Genomic DNA, 20,214 nt, shown 5'->3' with positions numbered 1-20,214 from the left:
CAGTTGGAATTAAAACAGAAAAAGTTGCAAACCTAGTGGGTCAAGCAGTATTTGTGGAGAGAAAACAGATTTCACTTGGTGACCCTTCCTAAGAAATGGCAAGTTCAAATACAAACTGGAAATGCTAGTTATCTGAAATTATTGAAAATCTCCATTCCATTCTCAGTTTCTATATGCCCATCGATTCCAAGTGGAGGTGATAATTAAGCAGCTAATGGGAGGAGGCATCTTGAACACATCGCTATTATCAAAATGGAAGGGCCCAACAATATTCTTTGAGTGGAGCTTTTGCAACCATGTTCAGTTAGTACTCCGTGAAGGAGTCATTTCTACATCTTGATGTAAACCCCATCATAACAGAAGTTAGCCTCTGTCATTTGTATTATCAAGCAATGGCTCTCAGGAAAGTCTACAGGACCTCACCGCAATATTGAAGACTGACTGACTGCTAATAGAAACTGGATTACCAAGCTGCCTTTGGTTTCTGCAATGCAGAGAGTACAGGAGTACAAAAAATTATCAACACAAAGTAAATTACTACTTTATCTGGAAGGTATTTATTTCACAAAATGCTGGAGTAACTCAGCAGGTCAGGCAGCATCTCAGGGCCGAATAGCATAATCCTGCACCTATTGTCTATTGTCTAATATATTATTTCTTTCTAAAAATGCTGCATAACATACTGAATATTTCCAGCATTCTCTGTTTTTAGTTCAGATAGAGCATCTAAATGAAAGAATTAAAACTGCATTAAAACAAAAAGGTTAGATAAAAAGTTGTTTTTCTTTCAAATTCTTCAACAACAAACATGAGGAGCTTAAAATTAATTCTGCTTTATGATTGTCAAATGCAGCTTTTCAGGAAAACATGTTTAAATTAAAAACTAATGTCAACACCAATCTTCAAATTAATCCTTTGTAGGAATGATCTTTGAGACTGACAATCTGTCTCAACTACATAGAGGAAGCACCCTTGGCAAAAGTAGAAATCAAAGGTTGTTCCAAGACGAATCTGGGTAATTAACTAATTTGCTTAAATTAGTAACAGGAAGAGGAATTTTTAGTACTCATCATAGCTGACTCACCTCTTCGATCTTTGGACACTCAAAATTCCACCCACAAATCTGATTATTACCGGTAAACATATTCATCGACATCATGCAGATGGTGATTGTAACTGTTCCCACTATCACCTCCCAAGGATGGGAGGCGACAAAAAGTCCATGCATACGGAACAACCTGGACAACATTTTCCTTTTTTGTTATTTTAACCTGTTAATAGAGTTGAAGAAAGCATAATTAGTAATTGTAATAATAAGGTAAAAAATACAATCGCAATTTCAATAATCAACAGCGATTACCTTCAGAAGGGAATATGGCACAACACCAACTATCATCTACACCTCGGACGTCAGAGATATAACTCTGCCTCCTGCCACCTGCAGAAGTTTTCAGATGACTCTGCAATTGTGGGCTGCATCAGTGAGGGGAGGGAAGCTGAATAGAGGTGTAGTCAACGGCATTGTTGAGTGGTGTGGGCTGAATCACCTGCAGCTCAATACTGGTGGTCTTTCGGAGGAGATGAACACCCCTGTCCCGTCTCCATCAACGGTGTGGATGTGTAGATTACCAGGGAGTACAAATACCTGGGAGCATACCTGGACAGTAAACTGGACTGGTCTAGGAACCCTGAGGCCCTGTACAAGAAGGGACGGAGCCGTCTGTACTTTTTGAGAAGGCTCTGCTCCTTCAATGTCTGCAGTAAGATGCTGCAGATGCTCTACCAATCAGTGGTAGCCAGTGCCATCTTCTTTGCTGCCGTGTGCTGGGGCAGCAGGGCGAAGGCTGCGGACGCCAATAGGATCAACAAACTCATCAGGAAGGCTGGCTCCGTCCTGCGGGGCGGAGTTGGATTCTTGGGAGGTGGTTTTGGAGGGGAGGATGCTCCTCAAATTGCGGAGCATCCTGGACAATACAGCTCACCCCCTCCATGACACACTGGTCAACCCGAGTACCACCGTCAGCAACAGACTGGTTCCACCAAAGATGCAGGACAGAACACCACAGGAGATCCTTCTTCCCTGTGGCTATCACACTTTACAACTCCTCCCCTTTCTATCGTGGGGTAGACTGAGACGGAGACCGCCCCCCCTCCCTTCAATCGTTGCACATCCCCAAAGCCTTGCCACTAGACACTTTATTTTCATGTTTCATGCATTTTGTGTTTTTTATGACTGTCAGCAAATTAATTTCCCTCCTGGGATAAAGTTCTATCGTAGCGTATTAACCAGCATTTTAAAAATTGCAGGCAGGGGTGTATATTGCAACTTTCTATTGCCTGTCATTAATTACCTATCGGAACAGACTACGGTTGCTCAAGTACCAAATCAGCTCCACCTTTTCAAGACCAATAAAGGGATGGACAATACTTTCTGATCATGACAGCATTGCCTCTGAATGAATCAAAAAGTTAAGACGAGGGGCAAAGTTTAAAGGAGATGTGCGGGGAATATTTAAAAAAACAGAGGGTCATGACTGCCTTGAACGGTGGTGGTTGAAGCAGATACGTTAGTAGAATTTAAAAGACTTTTGGATAGGCATACATATATGCAACAAATGAAGGCATGTGTTATGTGCATGTGGTCTTGGCATCATGTTCAGCATAGATATAGTGGGCTGAAGGATCTGTTCTTGTGCTGTACTGCTCTACTAGGCTTTAAGGGTTATGCAATTAGCTGTGAGCAACCAGATCATCATAAAATGGGTAATTTCTCATGATTATTTTTAAATGTTCAGTTGATAAACTGAAGAGAAAAAAATGAAAGTCCTTTAAACATTTGATAGCCAGAAAATAAAAACTATTGGGAAAGTGAATATTCGAGGACTACTGTATCCTTAACTCCATATTCAGTTTTTTAGATACCGTCGTCATTCTTCTTTTATCAACTCCCTCTTTTTCATTACATGCACGATTTTAACACACAGAAAAATGAACTGCAAAGATTCATCACAATAAATGCAGGGACGACAGGACTGAGGAAAGTCATTATTGCCCCTCTCTGTAAATATACTGAAACAAGCAGCCAAACAGGGCTGATAATGTCTGATAATCATAAAAATCACAAAGTATTAAAAGATGCTCGAAAAATATACGCTTACAGGTTCTCTCTCATGACTCTTTAAGAACTAGAATTCATGTGCTCTTTTAAAAAGCAAATTATATAACTGGTTGATAAAGAACAATGAGGTGAATAAAATTTCATTAATAGTTAGATAATCCTGTGGATATTTAGTTGCCATAGTACAGTAATGCAAAGTTTATGTTAAGGAATTTTACAATGGAATACAAGATAACATAACAAGAAAATGGCAGAACTAAGAAACTGGTACAAGACTGAAGATCAATGCTACTAAAAGTAGTGCACAGTTTTGAGAAAAATAGGAACATGGGTAGGAAAAGTTCAGAGAGATATGGACCAAACGCGGGCAAGTAGGACTAGCTTAGATGGGCCATCTTGACCGGCTTGGGGAAGATGGGCTGAAAGGCCTATTTCTATGCAGTATGACTATGACACACTCCAAGCATTCTTTTGTTACAGCAAATTATATTACAAACAGCACCCAGTAAGCAGGTGGTGACACTGATATAAATGTTAAACTTTTGAATGAAACAAATGTGCCGGTTCAGAACACGGTGACTGCTCCAACAAAACAGCTACTGCTCCTTCCTTAGAATTAGAAGTTAAACGTTGAGGTTAAAATAAACAATACCCTTTCGTGATTTCTGCTAAATATTATTTTGCAGACTGGGCGACACTGAGACTCAGCCAGTGGAGCTGCTGCCTCCCAGCTCGAGTGACCAGGATTCAATTCTGATGCTGTCGGTATGGAGTTTTGTATAACCTTCCTCCAACCATGTGGGTTCCTATGGATGTTTTTATCTCTACCCACATCCCAAAGAAATGCTGAGGTATTAAGTTAAGTGTATATTGCCCCTAGTGTAGAATCTGAGGGTACGTGACACAAACATGGGGAGAAAGAAAAGGAATTAGAGGTGGCACAGATGTGCAGCGGGAAGTGTTGCTGCCTTACAGCGCCAGAGACCCAGGTTTGGGTCCTGACTACCGGGGTTGTCTGTACAGAGTTTGCACATTCTCCCTGTGACCGCATTGGTTTTCTCCGGGCGCTCCAGTTTCCTCCAACATTCCAAAGCCATGCAGGTTTGTAGGTCAATTGATTCTATAAAATTGTCCCTGGTGCGTAGAATAGAACTAGAGTATGGGTATCACAAAATGCTGGAGTAACTCAGCAGGTCAGGCAGCATCTAGGAGAGAGGGAATGGGTGATGTTTCGGGTCGAGATCCTTCTTCAGACTGAGAGTATGGGTGATCGTTGGTCAGCATGGAGTCAGTGGGCTGAAGGGCCTGTTTAAACACTGTATCTCTAATCTAAAGGTTGGGTGTCAGTGCAGACTTGAAGAGCCAGAGAATCATTATGTAGCATGGAAAAAGGCTCAACAAGACACAAAATGCTGGAGTGACTCAGCGGGACAGGCGGCATCTCCGGAGAGAAGGAACGGGTGACGTTTCGAGGAAAGAGGCTCCATGGGATCACTGTAAATTATGTCAATTGTTTATTTCCTCTCTTTCTTCTCTCCCCCCCTCCACAAAAATAAAAAAAGATTCAAAACTTTCCAAGGGACATATTTGACAGCTACTTAAAACTTTGAGGAAATAATGCAAAGAAAAATAATGCAAATTCTCTCTGCACAACAAAAATTATACTATACAATATGAAATCTTGACACGGCCACTTCATCTGTGTGTGACAAAGAGGAAAGGCCAAATAAAGTAATGTTCAGGAAATAGAAAAAAGCTTTACTTAATATATGTTGTATTCTACCAAATCTTCAATGACAACTACCCATCCATCTGTTGCACGATTGCATTGAAATATATAAAGAAAAATTAGAAGAGGAAAACTGTATTGAAGGAATACACCCACCAGCTTTAACGCAAAACACGAGAAGTTAATAACCTCACTTTGCTAATTCCAATTATGAATGGAGTCGGATTTCCTTACGATCAATAAAGCTCATGAAGATCACAGCAAGTTCCCAGGTGTTGTGCAAAGGGATCATAAAGATCCTGTTGCTACCATTGAGCAGGAAGCACAGAAGGTTGGTCACACGTCAACAGGTTCAGGAAAAGCCATTTCCTACTACTGTCAGGATCTTGAACCAATTAGCACAACCCTAATCCTAAACAAGGGAACACTGCAGACCACCTCTGGCACGAGGATATTTTGCACCAATGGTTGCCTTTTTCACTTCTGAAAATCTTGCAAAATTTTGTGTAATATGTTTGTTTTTGTCTGAGATGTTGCTGTAAACAAGATTTGATTTGTCATAAGGTCATAAGTGATAGGAGCAGAATTAGGCCATTCAGCCATCGTCTACTCCGCCATTCAATCATGGCTGATCTATCTCTCCCTCTATTCTCCTGCCTTCTCCCCATAACCCCCGACACCTGTACTGATCAAGAATCTATCTCTGCCTTAAAATTATCCATTGACTTGGTCTCCACAACCTATGGCAAAAAAAATCCACAGATTCATCACCCTCTGGCTAAAGAAATTCCTCTTCATCTCCTTCTTAAAGGAGCATCCTTTAATTCCGAGGCCTAGTCCCAGACTCTCCCACTACCTGCACCTCACCATAGTTGTGCAAAAGAAACACAACTAGATGTAAATGCTTGCTAGCCTTTTTGAGGTCTGGAATGAGTGAATTTATTAAAATACATTACACACCTACACCATAACCAATTTCAAGCAAAAACTTTGTCAAAATAATATTCATTGTAAAGGGATTTTACCAATAACATCCTCATTACCTTGAATTCAGATTTTAAAAAGTCATTTAGCATTACTCACAGTATCTCATTAAAAAGGAAAACAGCCACCTGCATAACTGGTATAATATTTAGATTCGTGGTGACTCGCATTTAAATATACCCAGGCCCTTCAGCCCACTGACTCCATGCTGACCAACGATCACCCATACTCTCAGTCTGAAGAAGGGTCTCGACCCGAAACGTCACCCATTCCTTCTCTCCCGAGATGCTGCCTGACCTGCTGAGTTACTCCAGCATTTTGTGAATAAAAACCTTCGATTTGTACCAGCATCTGCAATTATCTTCTTACACTCTTTAAATATACCCAACCCGCTAAAGTGCTAAAAGTGAGTCCTGCAGCCGTATAAAGGAGTAGTCACCATACTTGCCGCGATGAAGATGCACAGTGGAAGATTTCAGAAGACTCTTAATATTTGGTTGGTCCTTCCGCTACTGGACATGGGGGAGTGGGGGGTGGGGGGGGGGGGGGGGGGGGGAGAGGCCCTCAAAATAAGGGAAGGGATTCACGCCAGTGGGCCAAATGTGTGGCATGGGTGGGGGGTGGTTTTGTGTAATTGGTGTATTGAATGTATATAGCCTCCGAGAACATCGGGTGGAGTTTTGTACATATTTATTTCACGAATAAAGTATATTTTGAAATATAAAGAAAAAAAATATTTTGTCAGGAAGAAAAGGAGAGAGGGATGAAGCGAGCTTTTGAAAATTAAACGCAGAGATGACATATGATTCTTGTCACAACGAGAATGGGTGTTTTCATTCGGGACAAGCCGGTGCCGCAGATCCTCCTGGCCCAGGCAGGGGATCATGAGGTACACCGGCATGTGGGGGTGGGTGGGGTGAACATTGCGGCCCCGGGGGGGAGGGGGACAGTTACATCACAGACGCCGGCTTCCAGCAGCAGGACCCAGGCCGGGCAACACTGCGCCGGGCCTGGCCGCCACCGCCGCCCCTTCACACCTGACAACAACCGCTCAGCAAAACAGACACAAAAAGCTGCAGAAACTCCCAGCGGGACAGGCAGCAGCATCTTCTGTAGAGGAGGAGTGGGTGGGTGCCGCCTTTCGGGTCGAGACCCTTCAATCAGACTGAGTCACACTGACCGTCTCGACCCGAAAGGGCGTCCGCTCCTTCTCTCCAGCAGAGATGCGCCTGAGTTACTCCAGCATCCTGTGTGTGGGGGTCTATCATCGGTTTAAACCACCATCCGCACTTCCTTCCTGCACATTCTTTTTTAAAGCCGCTCGATTTTACTCACTTAAAACGAAGCTGGCGACTGATCACGGTTGCCCGGGCCTGTCTCTGACCACTCGTCGTCCGCCTCCTCGCCGACACTGACCGCCTAAGATGGCGAGCAATCCCATCGCCCCATCCTACCCGCGCTCCCATTGGCCGGGCCACCCGACCGCCGATGTCACGCCTGCCCTGATTGGAGGGCTGGTCTCACGGTGGGGATCTGGCGAGGCGGAGAGACCAATACGCTGCCCGGGGTTGCGGCTCGCTGCTTCCCGGTTGGCCCCGAACAGGCAGACGCACGGGGAACTTGCGAGTTCTGTCAATATATTAGCACGAATGGGCAATGCAATCATGGTACACATTCTTGCAAGATGAAATGTCACACATTCTTGTAAGATATATATAGCTATATCTTGCAAGAATGTATATGTTTATACACACATATATATATATATATTCAAATCTTGCAAGAATGTGTGAGATGTGTAAGATATATTCTTGTAAGATATATATACATATATCTTGCAAGAATGTATATGTTTATACATATATATGATTCAAATCTTGCAAGAATGTGTGACATTTCATTGCCCATTCGTGCCGCTGATAATATATGACACAGACCTCGTAAGTTCCCCTACATATATATATATACACACACACATATATATATATATCTATCACAATGCTTGTGTGAGATGGTTGCAACATTGTTGCGAAAAGCAACTGCCAGTTTTTTTAAAGTTGTGCAAGTCACTTAACATACACAGATCAGCATGGGGCCCCCTATTCCCTCCCTCCCCCCCTTCCCCCTCAACCCCTTCCTCCCCACTCCCCCTCCCCACCTCCCTCCCCCTCCTCCACTCCCTCCCCCCCTCCTCCCCAACTCCTCCCCCCCTCCTCCCCAACTCCCTCCCACCTCCCTCCCCAACTCCCTCCCACCTCCTCACCCCTCCTCCCCTAACCCCCCCCTCCCTCCTCCTCCATCCCTCCCCCCCTCCCTCCACCCTTCCATCCCCTCCTCCCCCTCCCTTCCACCCTCCCTCCCCCCTTCTGGTTACAAAGGAAACCCTACGGGGACGGGCCCAACGGGGAAAGAGGGGTACTGGGAAAAGGGGAGGTCCTCCTCCCTCCCTCCCCTTCCCCCCTCCCCTCCCCCTCCCCCTACCCCTCTCCCTCCCCCTTACCCCCTCCCCTCCCCCCCCTCCTCCCTCCACACCTCCCTCCTCCCCCTTCCCTCCCTCCCCTCCTCCCGGTTACAATGGAAACCCTTCGAGGACCGGGCCCCAACGGGGAAAGAGGGGTACTGGGAAAAGGGGATGTCCCCCTCCCTTCCCCTCCCCCCATCCCATCCCCCCTCCCTCCCTCTCCCTTCCCCCCCTTCCCCCCTCCCCTTCCCCCCCTCCCTCCCCTCCTCCCTCCACACCTCTCTCCTCCTCCCTCCCCTTCCCTCCCTCCCATCCTCCCAATGCTTGTTTGAGATGGGTGCTACATTGTTTCGAAAAGCACCACCAACAGATCGCAGTGAGAAGCACTATGTGACCGCGAATGTTTCAAAACAAGCACTTATCTTTTTTTAAAGTATTTTTTTTTATTGCAAGTCACTTAACATACACAGATCAGCATTGGGCCCCTATGCTCGTGGGCCACCGGGGCAAGTGTTCGAAAAAAGCACTGAGAGTGTGTCTGGGAGAGAGAGAATGGGGGGGGGGGGGGGGGGGGGTCTGAGAATGGGGACTGGGGAGGGGGACAACAGGGGTCGTTGCGGAGGGGGCTTGGTGGTGGATGAAAGAGGGGTACTGGGAAAAGGGGAGGTCCCACTTCCCCCCTCAACCCCTTCCTCCCCCTCCTTCCCACCTCCATCCCCACTCCCTCCCCCCTCCCTCCCCCCTCAATCCCAACCTCCATCACCACTCAGCCCCTAACTCCCCCCCTCCCTCCTTCCCTCCATCCCACCCTCCCCCACTCTCTCCCCCCTCCCTCCACCCTTCCATCCCTCTCCCCCTCCCCCCTCCTTCCACCCTCCCTCCCCCCTCCCGGGTACAATGGAAACCCTACGGGGACGGGCCCAACGGGGAAAGAGGGGTACTGGAAAAAGGGGAGATCCCCCTCCTCCCCCCTACCCCCTCCCCTCCCCCCTCCCTCCCCCTCCCCTCCTCCCTCCACACCTCCCTCTCCCTCCCTCCCCCCCTCCCGGTTACAATGGAAACCCTACGAGGACGGGCCCAACGGGGAAAGAGGGGTACTGGGAAAAGGGGAGGTCCCCTTCCCCCCTCAACCCCTTCATCCCCCCTCCTTCCCACCTCCATCCCCACTCCCCCCCCCCCTCCTCCCCTCCTCCCCAACTCCCTCCCCCCTCCTCCCCCCCTCCCTCCCTCCCTCCCCAATCCCTCCCCCCTCCCTCCCCAATCCCTCCCCCCTCCCTCCCCAATCCTCTCCCCCTCCCTCCACCCTTCCATCCCTCTCCCCCTCCTTCCACCCTCCCTCCCCCCTCCCGGTTTACAATTGAAACCCTACGAGGACGGGCCCAACGGGGAAAGAGGGGTACTGGAAAAGGGGAGGTCCCCCTCCCTCCCCCCTTCCCCTCCCCCCTCCCCTCCCTCCCCCCTCCCTCCCTCTCCCCCCTACCCCCCTCCCTCCCCTCCCCCCTCCTCCCTCCCTCCCCCTTCCACCCTCCCACCCTCCCTCCCCCTCTCCCTCCCCCCCCCCCCCCCTCCCCTCCCCCCCTCCCTCCCCCTCCCCTCCTCCCCTCCCTCCCTCCCCCTTCCCTCCCTCCCCTCCTCCCGGTTAAAATGGAAACCCTACGAGGACGGGCCCAACGGGGAAAGAGGGTACTGGGAAAAGGGGAGGTCCCCCTCCCTCACCCTTCCCCCCTCCCTCCCCCCTCCCCTCCCCCCTCCCTCCCCCCTACCCCCCTCCTCCCCCCCTTCCCCTCCCCTCCTCCCTCCCCCTCCCCTCCTCCCTCCCCCTCCCCTCCTCCCTCCCCCCTCCCCTCCTCCCACACCTCCCTCCTCCCTCCCTCCCCCTTCCCTACCTCCCCTCCTCCCGGTTACAATGGAAACCCTACGAGGACGGGCCCAACGGGGAAAGAGGGGTACTGGGAAAAGGGGAGGTCCCCCTCCCTTTCCCCCTCCCTTCCCCCCTCCCCTCCCCCTCCCCCCTTCTCCCCTCCCCTCCCCCCTACCCCCCACCCTCCCCTCTCCCTCCCCCTCCCCTACCTCCCCCTCCCTCCACCTCCCCCTACCCCCCTCCCTCCCCTCTCCTCCCCCCTTCCCCCCTCCCCCTCCCCCCCATCCCTCCCCTCCCCCCCATCCCTCCCCCTCCCCTCCTCCCTCCTTCCCCTTCCTACTCCCCACTCCCCTCCCGGTTACAATGGAAACCCTACGAGGACGGGCCCAACGGGGAAAGAGGGGTACTGGGAAAAGGGGAGGTCCCCCTCCCTCCCCCTTCCCCTCCCCCTCCAACCCCCCCTCCCTCCCACCCCCCCCTCCCTCCCCTCTCCCTCCCCCTCCCCTACCCTCCCCCCTCCCCTACCCCTCCCTCCCCCTCCCCCTCCCCCCCCTCTCCCTCCCCCCTCCCCCCTCCCTCCCCCCATCCCTCCCCTCCCCTCCTCCCTCCCTCCCCCTTCCCTACCCCCCACTCCCCTCCCGGTTACAATGGAAACCCTACGAGGACGGGCCCAACGGGCACACTTGTGCTAGTATATATATATATATACGCATACACACACACAAACATATATATGTGTGTGTGTGTATATATACACACACACATATATATATATATATATATAGGCAGGGTCTCGACCCGAAACGTCACCCATTCCTTCTCTCCCGAGATGCTGCCTGACCTGCTGAGTTACTCCAGCTTTTTGTGAATAAATCGATTTGTACCAGCATCTGCAGTTATTTTCTTATATATATATATACGAGGAATAGATAAATAAGTAAATAAATAAATGAACAGAGAAAGGAGACAGTAGGGTGAGGTGACCTTCAGTGGTTGAAGGCAGTACTGAACAGGTGAGACTTCAGCGATGTTTTGAATGTGGTGAGTGTGGGGGAGTCTCTAACGGTTTGGGTAGTGAGTTCCATAGGGTGGGAGCAGCGATGGAGAAAGCCCTGTCCCCCCAGGATATACTCGTATCTCTCTATGTAAATATACATATATATGTGTGTGTGTGAAAGAAGGAACTGCAGATGCTGGTTTAAACCGAAGATAGACACAAAAAGCTGGAGTAACTCAGCAGGACAGGCAGCATCTCTGGAGAGAAGGAATGGGTGACTTTTCGGGTTGAGACCCTTCTTCAGACTGCTTGGGGCTTAGGGAAACGACCCAAAACATCACTATTTTTGGGTTCAATTAGTTAAAACATCTTCATCTTTTCTATTTCGACTCACGTATTTTGGTATAAACTTATCAGTAATTTAAAACTCACAAATTCAACCAGTACTTTCTATTTCAGTGCAAGCCACTACATGTTTGATTTTATGATATGTAGTTACCAAAATGTAGTTATACATTCAGGTATTACGAAAATATATAGCACCAATTGAAACAATAATTCTTTAAAATTCCTTTATTTAGCAGAACTATTAATTTCACTGCATAATTAATCAATTACTAAGGAAGATCATAGGAAGACCTTGCGTAACCACAATTAACCTCACATTATAGTTGTTTGAGAAATACATGTGGGTGGCCAGATTTCTCAACATGATTGCGGTGTAGTTTTATCAGTTTCAACATCAACTAAATGGTGGCAGCAGTAGAGTTGCTGCCTGACAGCGCTTGCAGCGCCAGAGACCCGGGTTTGATCCTGACTATGGGTGCTGTTGGTATGGAGTTTGTACGTTCTCCTAGTGACCGCTCGGTTTTCTCCGAGATCTTCAGTTTCCTCCCGCACTCCAAAAAGACGTACACGTTTGTAGGTTAATCGGCTTGGTATAAGTGTAAATTGTCCCTTGTACGTGTAGGATAGTGTTAATGTGCGGGGATCGCTGGTTGGTGTGGACTCGGTGGGCTGAAGGGCCTGTTTCCGCGCTGTATCTCTAAACTGAACTATAGACAATAGACAATAGGTGCAGGAGGAGGCCATTCGGCCCTTCGAGCCAGCACCGCCATTCAATGTGATCATGGCTGATCATTCTCAATCAGTACCCCCGTTCCTGCCTTCTCCCCATACCCCCTGACTCCGCTATCCTTAAGAGCTCTATCTAGCTTTCTCTTGAATGCATTCAGAGAATTGGCCTCCACTGCCTTCGGAGGCAGAAAACTAAACTGAATAAAACTGAGCCTCCAGCATTAAGTTATGTGAACATGTTTCAACTAAAATGCTGCAAGGACCTGTGCGCGTGCAAGTGATTAAGTTTCATTTTTTCAAAGCTATCAAAGGTCTGTTTGTTGTCACGTGTGACAATTAAGGTACAGTGAAACTCGATTACCATTTTGGGACATTCATCTGTAATATCCTTTTTGTTTGTAGGTTTACCCACTTTTTGAAATCATTTTGCAATTTTTTGCTACTCCTTCATTTCCTTTTAATCAGAGCCTACCATTCAAGCTCCCTAACTGGAAGCCATTCTTGCTGCATTAGACGCATATTTTATTTTAAATACCCCCATCTTCATGGTATAAGTGTAAGATTACAAGTAGCATAATCAAGAAAAATGGCAGCTTATTTCCATTTACTTGCGTTTGGCAAATCTCTGCTTATTCACCCAGGTGACAGCCTAACAGATGCACAGGTTCACCCAGGAGACAGCCTAACAGATACATGAAACTGCAGATGTTGGAATCTTGAGCAAAACAAAGTGCTGGAGGAACTCAGTGGGTCAGACAACATCTGTGGAAGAAATGGAAAGACTTGGAACTTTGTTGATTCCTTTTGTCAGCTATCAAAACTATTGGATCAAGGTTCCAGTTTGAGGACATTTGGAAACTTGTAGTCTTTCTGAGTTTAAATTTTGGTTCAAAGTTTGATACCATACTCTTAAATATCCTGAATGCAAAACATCTCACAAAGCAGCATACTAGAAATAGCACTAATTCGTGTAATCTATTTGTAACTGTGAAGAGGGGCCATTGGGTCTCAAGCATCTGCAGAGGTGTAGATTTACAACACATTCGGAAGTTTGTTATTTTGCAGAACAAAATACAGAAGGAAGAAATTACCAATTTTGATTGCAACCAAAAAAAAGGAAGTGTGTTGTGGGGTTTAGATAAATTACAAAGAATGAAGTTTTAAATGGGGAAATAAAACTGAATTTGACAATTCGGGGGGAGCAGATTGGGCAACATTGAAATGCTTGAGAGATTTCTGCCAGGTCTGAGGACGGAGTTTTTTTACTATGCTTGAGGTCTAATCTTTAAATGCCCTTCCCCTCGATAACCAGCAGCTGCCCTAACCAATGAAGATGTTTCACATAAATATCTGCCTTTGTTGAAAGCTGGTTACTGAAATATGGGAAGTGGTTTCATATTTTCCAGAATCTTGCTCTGAACCTGTATTGGAAGGGGAGAGTTCAGTGTAATGGGGACTTTAACTGAGGACCTTTGTCTTCTAGATGTTAAGTGTAAGGCCTATCCTCACACATGCCTCAGTGAAAGAGTTAATGGCTTAGCATTGGTCTCTGAGGATGCACAAACATAAGTGATATCTGTGTACTGTGGCTTGACCACTGCGGTTTGGGTAATCTTGCTTCTGGAGGGTTGAAGTTTTCTAATGCTTTTGTAGATCATCTCCTCTCATGTGGTAAGATTGTGGCGGTGAAAAACATTAATATGATAAGGGGATCTTATCGAAACGTATAAGATTATTAAGGGGTTGGACACGTTAGAGGCAGGAAACATGTTTCCAATGTTGGGGGAGTCCAGAACAAGGGGCCACAGTTTAAGAATAAGGGGTAGGCCATTTAGAACTGAGATGAGGAAAAACTTTTTCAGTCAGAGAGTTGTGAATCTGTGGAATTCTCTGCCTCAGAAGGCAGTGGAGGCCAATTCTCTGAATGCATTCAAGAGAGAGATAGATAGAGCTCTTAAGGATAGCGGAGTCAGGGGGTATGGGGAGAAGGCAGGAACGGGGTACTGATTGAGAATGATCAGTCATGATCACATTGAATAGCGGTGCTGGCTCGAAGGGCCGAATGGCCTCCTCCTGCACCTATTGTCTATTGTCTAAGACAAATTGACAGAAGTGTAGGGACAATGATGCCCACATGTGACGCAGCACTTCACTAATGTCGGCTCTATTATAGACCAATTGGTTAGTAACATGGGATAGACAATAGGTGAACCTGTATTGGAAGGGGAGAGTTCAGTGTAATGGGGACTTTCGGCCATTCAAGCCAGCACCGCCATTCAATGTGATCATGGCTGATCATTCTCAATCAGTACCCCGTTCCTGCCTTCTCCCCATATCCCCTGACTGGGATACCACAGAGCAAACGTAAAATTGAAATTTCAGTTTGCAGTCAAATTTGAGGAGCGTGTTCCTTTGTCGTGGATCTATTCTCCCAAGGGATGGAGTGGCTTAAGTAAGGATGTAAAATGCCATGTTCAGTGGCCTGTGTTTGTTTTTAATTGGTGTGTGAATGACTTTATATCCACAGTGCCTCTCGATGGACAAAATCCACATTACAAGCGGACAGGAGATTCTATGGCAACAGGTGAGACTCAAGGATGGTCTGTTGCCTCCCTGGTGCCGGGGTCCAAGACGTCTCAGACCGATTGCTGGGCATCCTCAAGAGGGAAGGGGAGCAGCCGGAAGTGGTTGTGCATGTCGGCACAAACGAGGTCGGGAAGAAGAGGAAGGAGGTTCTGCAAAGTGAGTTTAGAGAGTTAGGAAGAAGGCTGAAAAGCAGGACCTCTGGGGTGGTTATCTCGAGTTTGCTTCCAGTACCTCGTGCTGGTGAGGGCAGGAACAGGGAGATAGAGGATCTGAATGCGTGGCTGAGGAACTGGTGCATGGGGCAGGGATTTAGATTTATAGACCACTGGGATCTCTTCTGGGGTAGGGGTGACCTGCACAAAAGGGACGGGTTACACCTTAACTGGATGGGGACCAACATTCTGGCAGGCAGGTTTGCTAGTGCTACACCATGGGTGGGTTTAAACTAAATAGCAGGGGGGAGGGGTTGACAGATTGGAAGTATAAGGATGGAGTTAAAGGGAAAAATAATATAGAAAAAGTTACGAAAGACACCTGAATTAATGGGTCAGAAAGTTCAAGAAGAGATAAGAGAGTAACGTCAGGTGAAATTGGAACCGGTGTGAGAGGGGAGGTGAATACCGAATTGAAAGTGTTATATATGAATGCACGAAGTATAAGAAATAAAGTCGATGAGCTTGAGGCTCAGTTAGAGATTGGAAGGCATGATGTTGAGGGAATTAGAGACATGGCTGCAAGAGGATCGGAGCTGGGAACTGAATATCCAGGGGTATACGTCCTATCGAAAAGACAGATGGGCAGAGGGGGTGGGGTAGCTCTGTTGGTAAGCAATGAAATTCAGTCCTTTGCGAAGGGGTGACATAGAATCAGAAGATGTAGAGTCATTGTGGATAGAACAGAGAAATTGTAAGGGTAAAAAGACCCTAAAGGGAGTTATCTACAGGCCCCCAAACAGTAGCCTGGAGATAGGGTGCAAGTTGCAACAGGAGTTAAAATTGGCATGTAACAAAGGTAATGCTATGGTGGTTATGGGAGATTTCAATCCGCAGGTAGACTGGGCAAATCAGGTTGGTACTGGACCCCATGTAAGGAGTTTGTAAAGTGCCTCTGAGATAGATTCTCAGAGCAGCATGTACTGGAGCCTACCAGGGAGGAGGAAATTCTGGATTTAGTGTTGGGTGATGAACCGGATTTGATAAGGGAACTCAAGGTAAAGGAACCATTTGGACGTAGTGGCCATAATATAATAAGTTGTCATCTGTAAATTGAGATGGGAGAAGGTAAAATCAGAAGTGTCGGTTTTGCAGTTGAACAAAGGGGACTATGGAGGGATGAGGGAGGAGCTGGCCAAAGTTGACTGGAAAGGGACCCTAACAGGGATGATGGTGGAAAACAATGGCAGGAATTTCTGTGAATAATCCAGAAGATGCAGAATCATTTCATTCCAATGAGGAAGAAAGATTCTAAGGGGAGTAAGAGGCGACCACGGCTGATTAGGAAAGTCAAGGACAGTATAAAACTAAAAGAGAAGAAGTATAACATAGCAAAGATGAGCGGGAAGCCAGAGGATTGGGAAACTTTTAAAGAACAACAGAAGGTAACTAAAAAGGCAATAAGGGGAGAAAAGATAAAGTACGGAGGTAAGCTAGTCAAAAATATAAAGGAGGATAGTAAAAGCTTCTTTAGGTATGTGAAGAGGAAAAAATTAGTTAAGACAAATGTGGGTCCCTTGAAGACCGAAACATGTGAATTTATTATGGGGAACAAGGAAATGGCAGACGAGTTGAACAGGTACTTTGGATCTGTCTTCACTAAGGAAGACACAAACAATCTCCCAATCTCTGTCTCCTAGTGGACAGAGGTCCTAGGGTGACGGAGGAACTGAAGGAAATTCACATTAGGCAGGAAATGGTGTTGGGTAGACTGTTGGGACTGAAGGCTGATGAATCCCCCGAACCTGATGGTTTGCATCCCAGGATACTTAAGGAAGTGGCTCTAGAAATCGTGGACGCATTGGCGATCATTTTCAGTAGTTAATGTTATCCCACTTTTTAAGAAAGGAGGGAGAGAGAAAACAGGAAATTATAGACCATTTAGCCTGACATCAGTGGTGGGGAAAATGCTGGAGTCAATTATAAAAGATGAAATTGCGGAACATTTGGATAGCAGTAACAGGATCGTTTCGCCGCAGCATGGATTTACGAAGGGGAAATCATGCTTGACTAATCTTCTGGAATTTTTTGAGGATGTAACTAGGAAAATCGACTGGGGAGAGCCCGTGGCTGTGGTGTACCTGGACTTTCAGAATGCCTTTGACAAGGTCCCGCATAGGAGATTAGTGGCCAAAATTAGAGCACATGGTATTGAGGGTAGAGTACTGACATGGACAGAAAATTAGTTGGCAGACAGGAAACAAAGAGTAGGGATTAACAGGTCCCGTTCAGAATGGCAGGCAGTGACCATTGGGGTACTGCAAGGCTCGATGCTGGGACCACAGCTATTTACAATATATATTAATGACTTAGATGAAGGGATTAAAAGTACCATTAACAAATTTGCAGATGTCACAAAACTGGGTGGTAGTGTGAGCTGTGAGGAGGATGCTATGAGCATGCAGGGTGACTTGGACAGGTTGTGTGAGTGGACAGATGCATGGCAGATGCAGTTTAATGTAGATAAACGTGAGGTTAGAAAAACGTGTGGCGAAGAAGTCTGGAAGGTCGACGGCAGCGGCGGTGAAGAGGCCTTGTATGTCGGAGGCAGTGGCCCCGGAGAGGCGGTGGAGGTCGGCGGCGGTGTAAGCCTCAGGTAAGCCTTGGACGTCGGCGGCAGCGGCCCCGAGGAGGCGGCGGTGGTAGGCAGCAGCGGCAGTGGAAGCCTCAGGTAGGCCTTGAACGTCAGCGGCAGCGGCCCTGGGGAGGCAGTAGAGGTCGGTGGCGGCGGATGCCTCAGGTAGGCCTAGGGAGTCAGCGGTGGTGGCCCCGGGGAGGCGGCGGAGGTCGGCGGCGGCAGAGAAGAGGTCCGGGAAGCCGAAGGCAGAGGCCCCAGGGAGGTGGTGGAGGTCGGCGGTTGACGCCTCAGGTAGGCCTCGGAAGTCGGCGGTTGCCCCGGGGAGGTGGTGGACGTCGGCAGCGGCAGCTTCGGTGGTCCGGGCCTGGGACCGGCTGGGGAGGCGGTGAGGATCGTTGCTGCTTCTCGTGGCAGCAATGGCATCGTGGGACTCGGCCTCGTGGTGTGCAGGCCGGCGGCGCGGACTAGCGTTGGAGCTCCGGTCCTGCGGACGGTCGAGTCGCTGCCGAGGAGTGTCGGTGGAGGTAGCGGTCTGGAGGCGAGAGAGTTTGCGAGTCTTGGTGGAGTCCAGGTAGGCGAGGAATCGAGTGTTGAGGGCGCGGATCCGGCGTAGGATGAAGTATAGTTAGGGCCCGTTGCAGATGTGGGTGAGTGAGGCCCGGAGCTGTGGGAGAGTCATAGCGAGGGCCTGCTGGTGCCAACGCACCGCAGCCACAGTACAATGCAGGGCACGGAAGGAGAATTGTTGTGAAAAGCGGCAGATAGACTGTTGGAGCCTGTAGTCCGGGTTGGGTCCGAATTGGGAGGTCTGGAACTGGGTTTGTATACACTGGAATTTAGAAGGATGAGAGGGGATCTTATTGAAACATATAAGATTATTAAGGGATTGGACACGCTAGAGGTAGGAAACATATTCCCCAATGTTGGGGGAGTCCAGAACCAGGGGCCACAGTTTAAGAATAAGGGGTAGGCCATTTAGAATGGAGATGTGGAAAAACTTTTTCACTCAGAGTTGTGAATCTGTGGAATTCAGAAGGCAGTGGAGGCCAATTCTCTGGATGCTTTCAAGAGAGTTAGATAGAGCTCTTAATGATAGCAAAGTCAGGGGGTACGGGGAGAGGGCAGGAATGAGGTACTGATTGTGAATGATCAGCCATGATCACATTGAATGGCGGTGCTGGCTCAAATGGCCTACTCCTGCACCTATTTTCTATGTTTCGTGATCCTCGGACTATCCTTGATTGAATTTTGCTGGCTTTACCATGCACTCAACGTTATTCCCTTATCATATATCTATACACTGTAAATGGATTGATTGCAATCATGTATTGTCTTTCCACTGACTGGTTAGCACGCAACAAAAAGCTTTTCACTGTACCTCGGTACACGTGATAATAAGCTAAACTGAACTGAGAACGTGCAAACTCCACACATACAGGAGCCAATGTCAGGATCGAACCTGGGTTTCTGGTGCCGAGAGGAAGCGGCTCTACCAGTTGCCCCACAGCAAAGTCCTTTGTGCCACTGGTCCCCTGGGGTTAACCCTTCCCTTGTTTGAGGGGTGTCTCCACTGGCATTGCAGTCTCGACTGCTCCTCAATGTTCCATTGAGGCAGGTACAATAACATTTAAAAGGCACATTTTGCAACTTTCCTGTGGTCAGAAACTCATCATTTGGAGCAAATGCATAGATGGAAACATTGAAAAATAGTTGCAGGAGTAGGCCATTTGTCCCTTCGAGCCAGCATTCAACATGATCATGGCTGATCATCAAAAATCAGTGCCCCGTTCCTGCTTTTTCCCAATTTCTCATATTTCCTTTTGTACCAAGAGCTAAATCTAACTCTCTCTTGAAAACATCCAGTGAATTGGCCTCCACTGCCTTCTGTGACAGAGAATTCCACAGATTCACAACTCAAAAAAGTTTTTACTCATCTAAGTTCTAAATGGCCTATCCCTTATTCTTAAACTGTGATCCCTGGTTCTGGACTCCCCCAACATGGGGAACATTCTTCCTGCAACTAACTTGTCCAATCCTTTAAGAATTTTATATGTTTCTATAAGATCCCCTCTCACCCTTCTAAATTCCAGTGAATACGAGCCCAGTCGACCCATTCTTTCATCATATGTCAGTCCCACCATCCCGGAAATAAACCTGGTGAACCTACGCTGCACTCCCTCAACAGCAATAATGTTCTTCCTCAAATTAGGAGACAAAAACTGCACACAATACTCCAGGTGCAGTCACACCAGGGCCTTGTACAACGGCAATAGGACCTCCTTGCTCCTAAACTCAAATCCTCTTGCAATGAAGGCAATGAAATTTTCTACACTGCCTGCTGTACTTGCATACCTACTTTCAGGACTGATGTACAAGCACACCCAGGTCTTGTTGCACTTCCCCTTTTCCTAATCTGATACAATTCAGATACTAATCTGCCTTCCTATTCTTGCCACCAAAGTGGCTGACCTCACATTTATCCACATTATACTGCACCTGCTATGCATCTGCCCACTCACCCAACCTATCCAAGTCACCCTGCAGACTCATAGCATTCTCCTCACAGCTCACACTGCCACCCAGATTTGTGTCATCCGAAAAGATTAAAAGG

General features: G+C 47.7%; 1 protein-coding gene across 1 annotated transcript in view; it reads right to left on the bottom strand.

The window, feature by feature from the left end:
* Nucleotides 1–7,297, bottom strand: part of hmgcra (3-hydroxy-3-methylglutaryl-CoA reductase a) — a 28,022-nt gene extending 20,725 nt beyond the window's left edge. The window contains exons 1-2 of the mRNA XM_078396628.1: nt 7,167–7,297; nt 1,085–1,271 (exon numbers count right to left, since the gene is read on the bottom strand). Coding sequence (XP_078252754.1) covers nt 1,085–1,249 — 165 coding nt within the window. The 5' untranslated portion in view covers nt 1,250–1,271; nt 7,167–7,297. The remainder of the gene's footprint in view (nt 1–1,084; nt 1,272–7,166) is intronic.
* Between the last annotated feature and the right edge of the window lie 12,917 nt (nt 7,298–20,214).

Source organism: Rhinoraja longicauda, chromosome 3 (genome assembly GCF_053455715.1).
Source record: "Rhinoraja longicauda isolate Sanriku21f chromosome 3, sRhiLon1.1, whole genome shotgun sequence".
NCBI lineage: Eukaryota > Metazoa > Chordata > Chondrichthyes > Rajiformes > Arhynchobatidae > Rhinoraja > Rhinoraja longicauda.
Note: the sequence above shows the minus strand (reverse complement) of the source record. Positions and strands in the feature narration are given on the sequence as shown.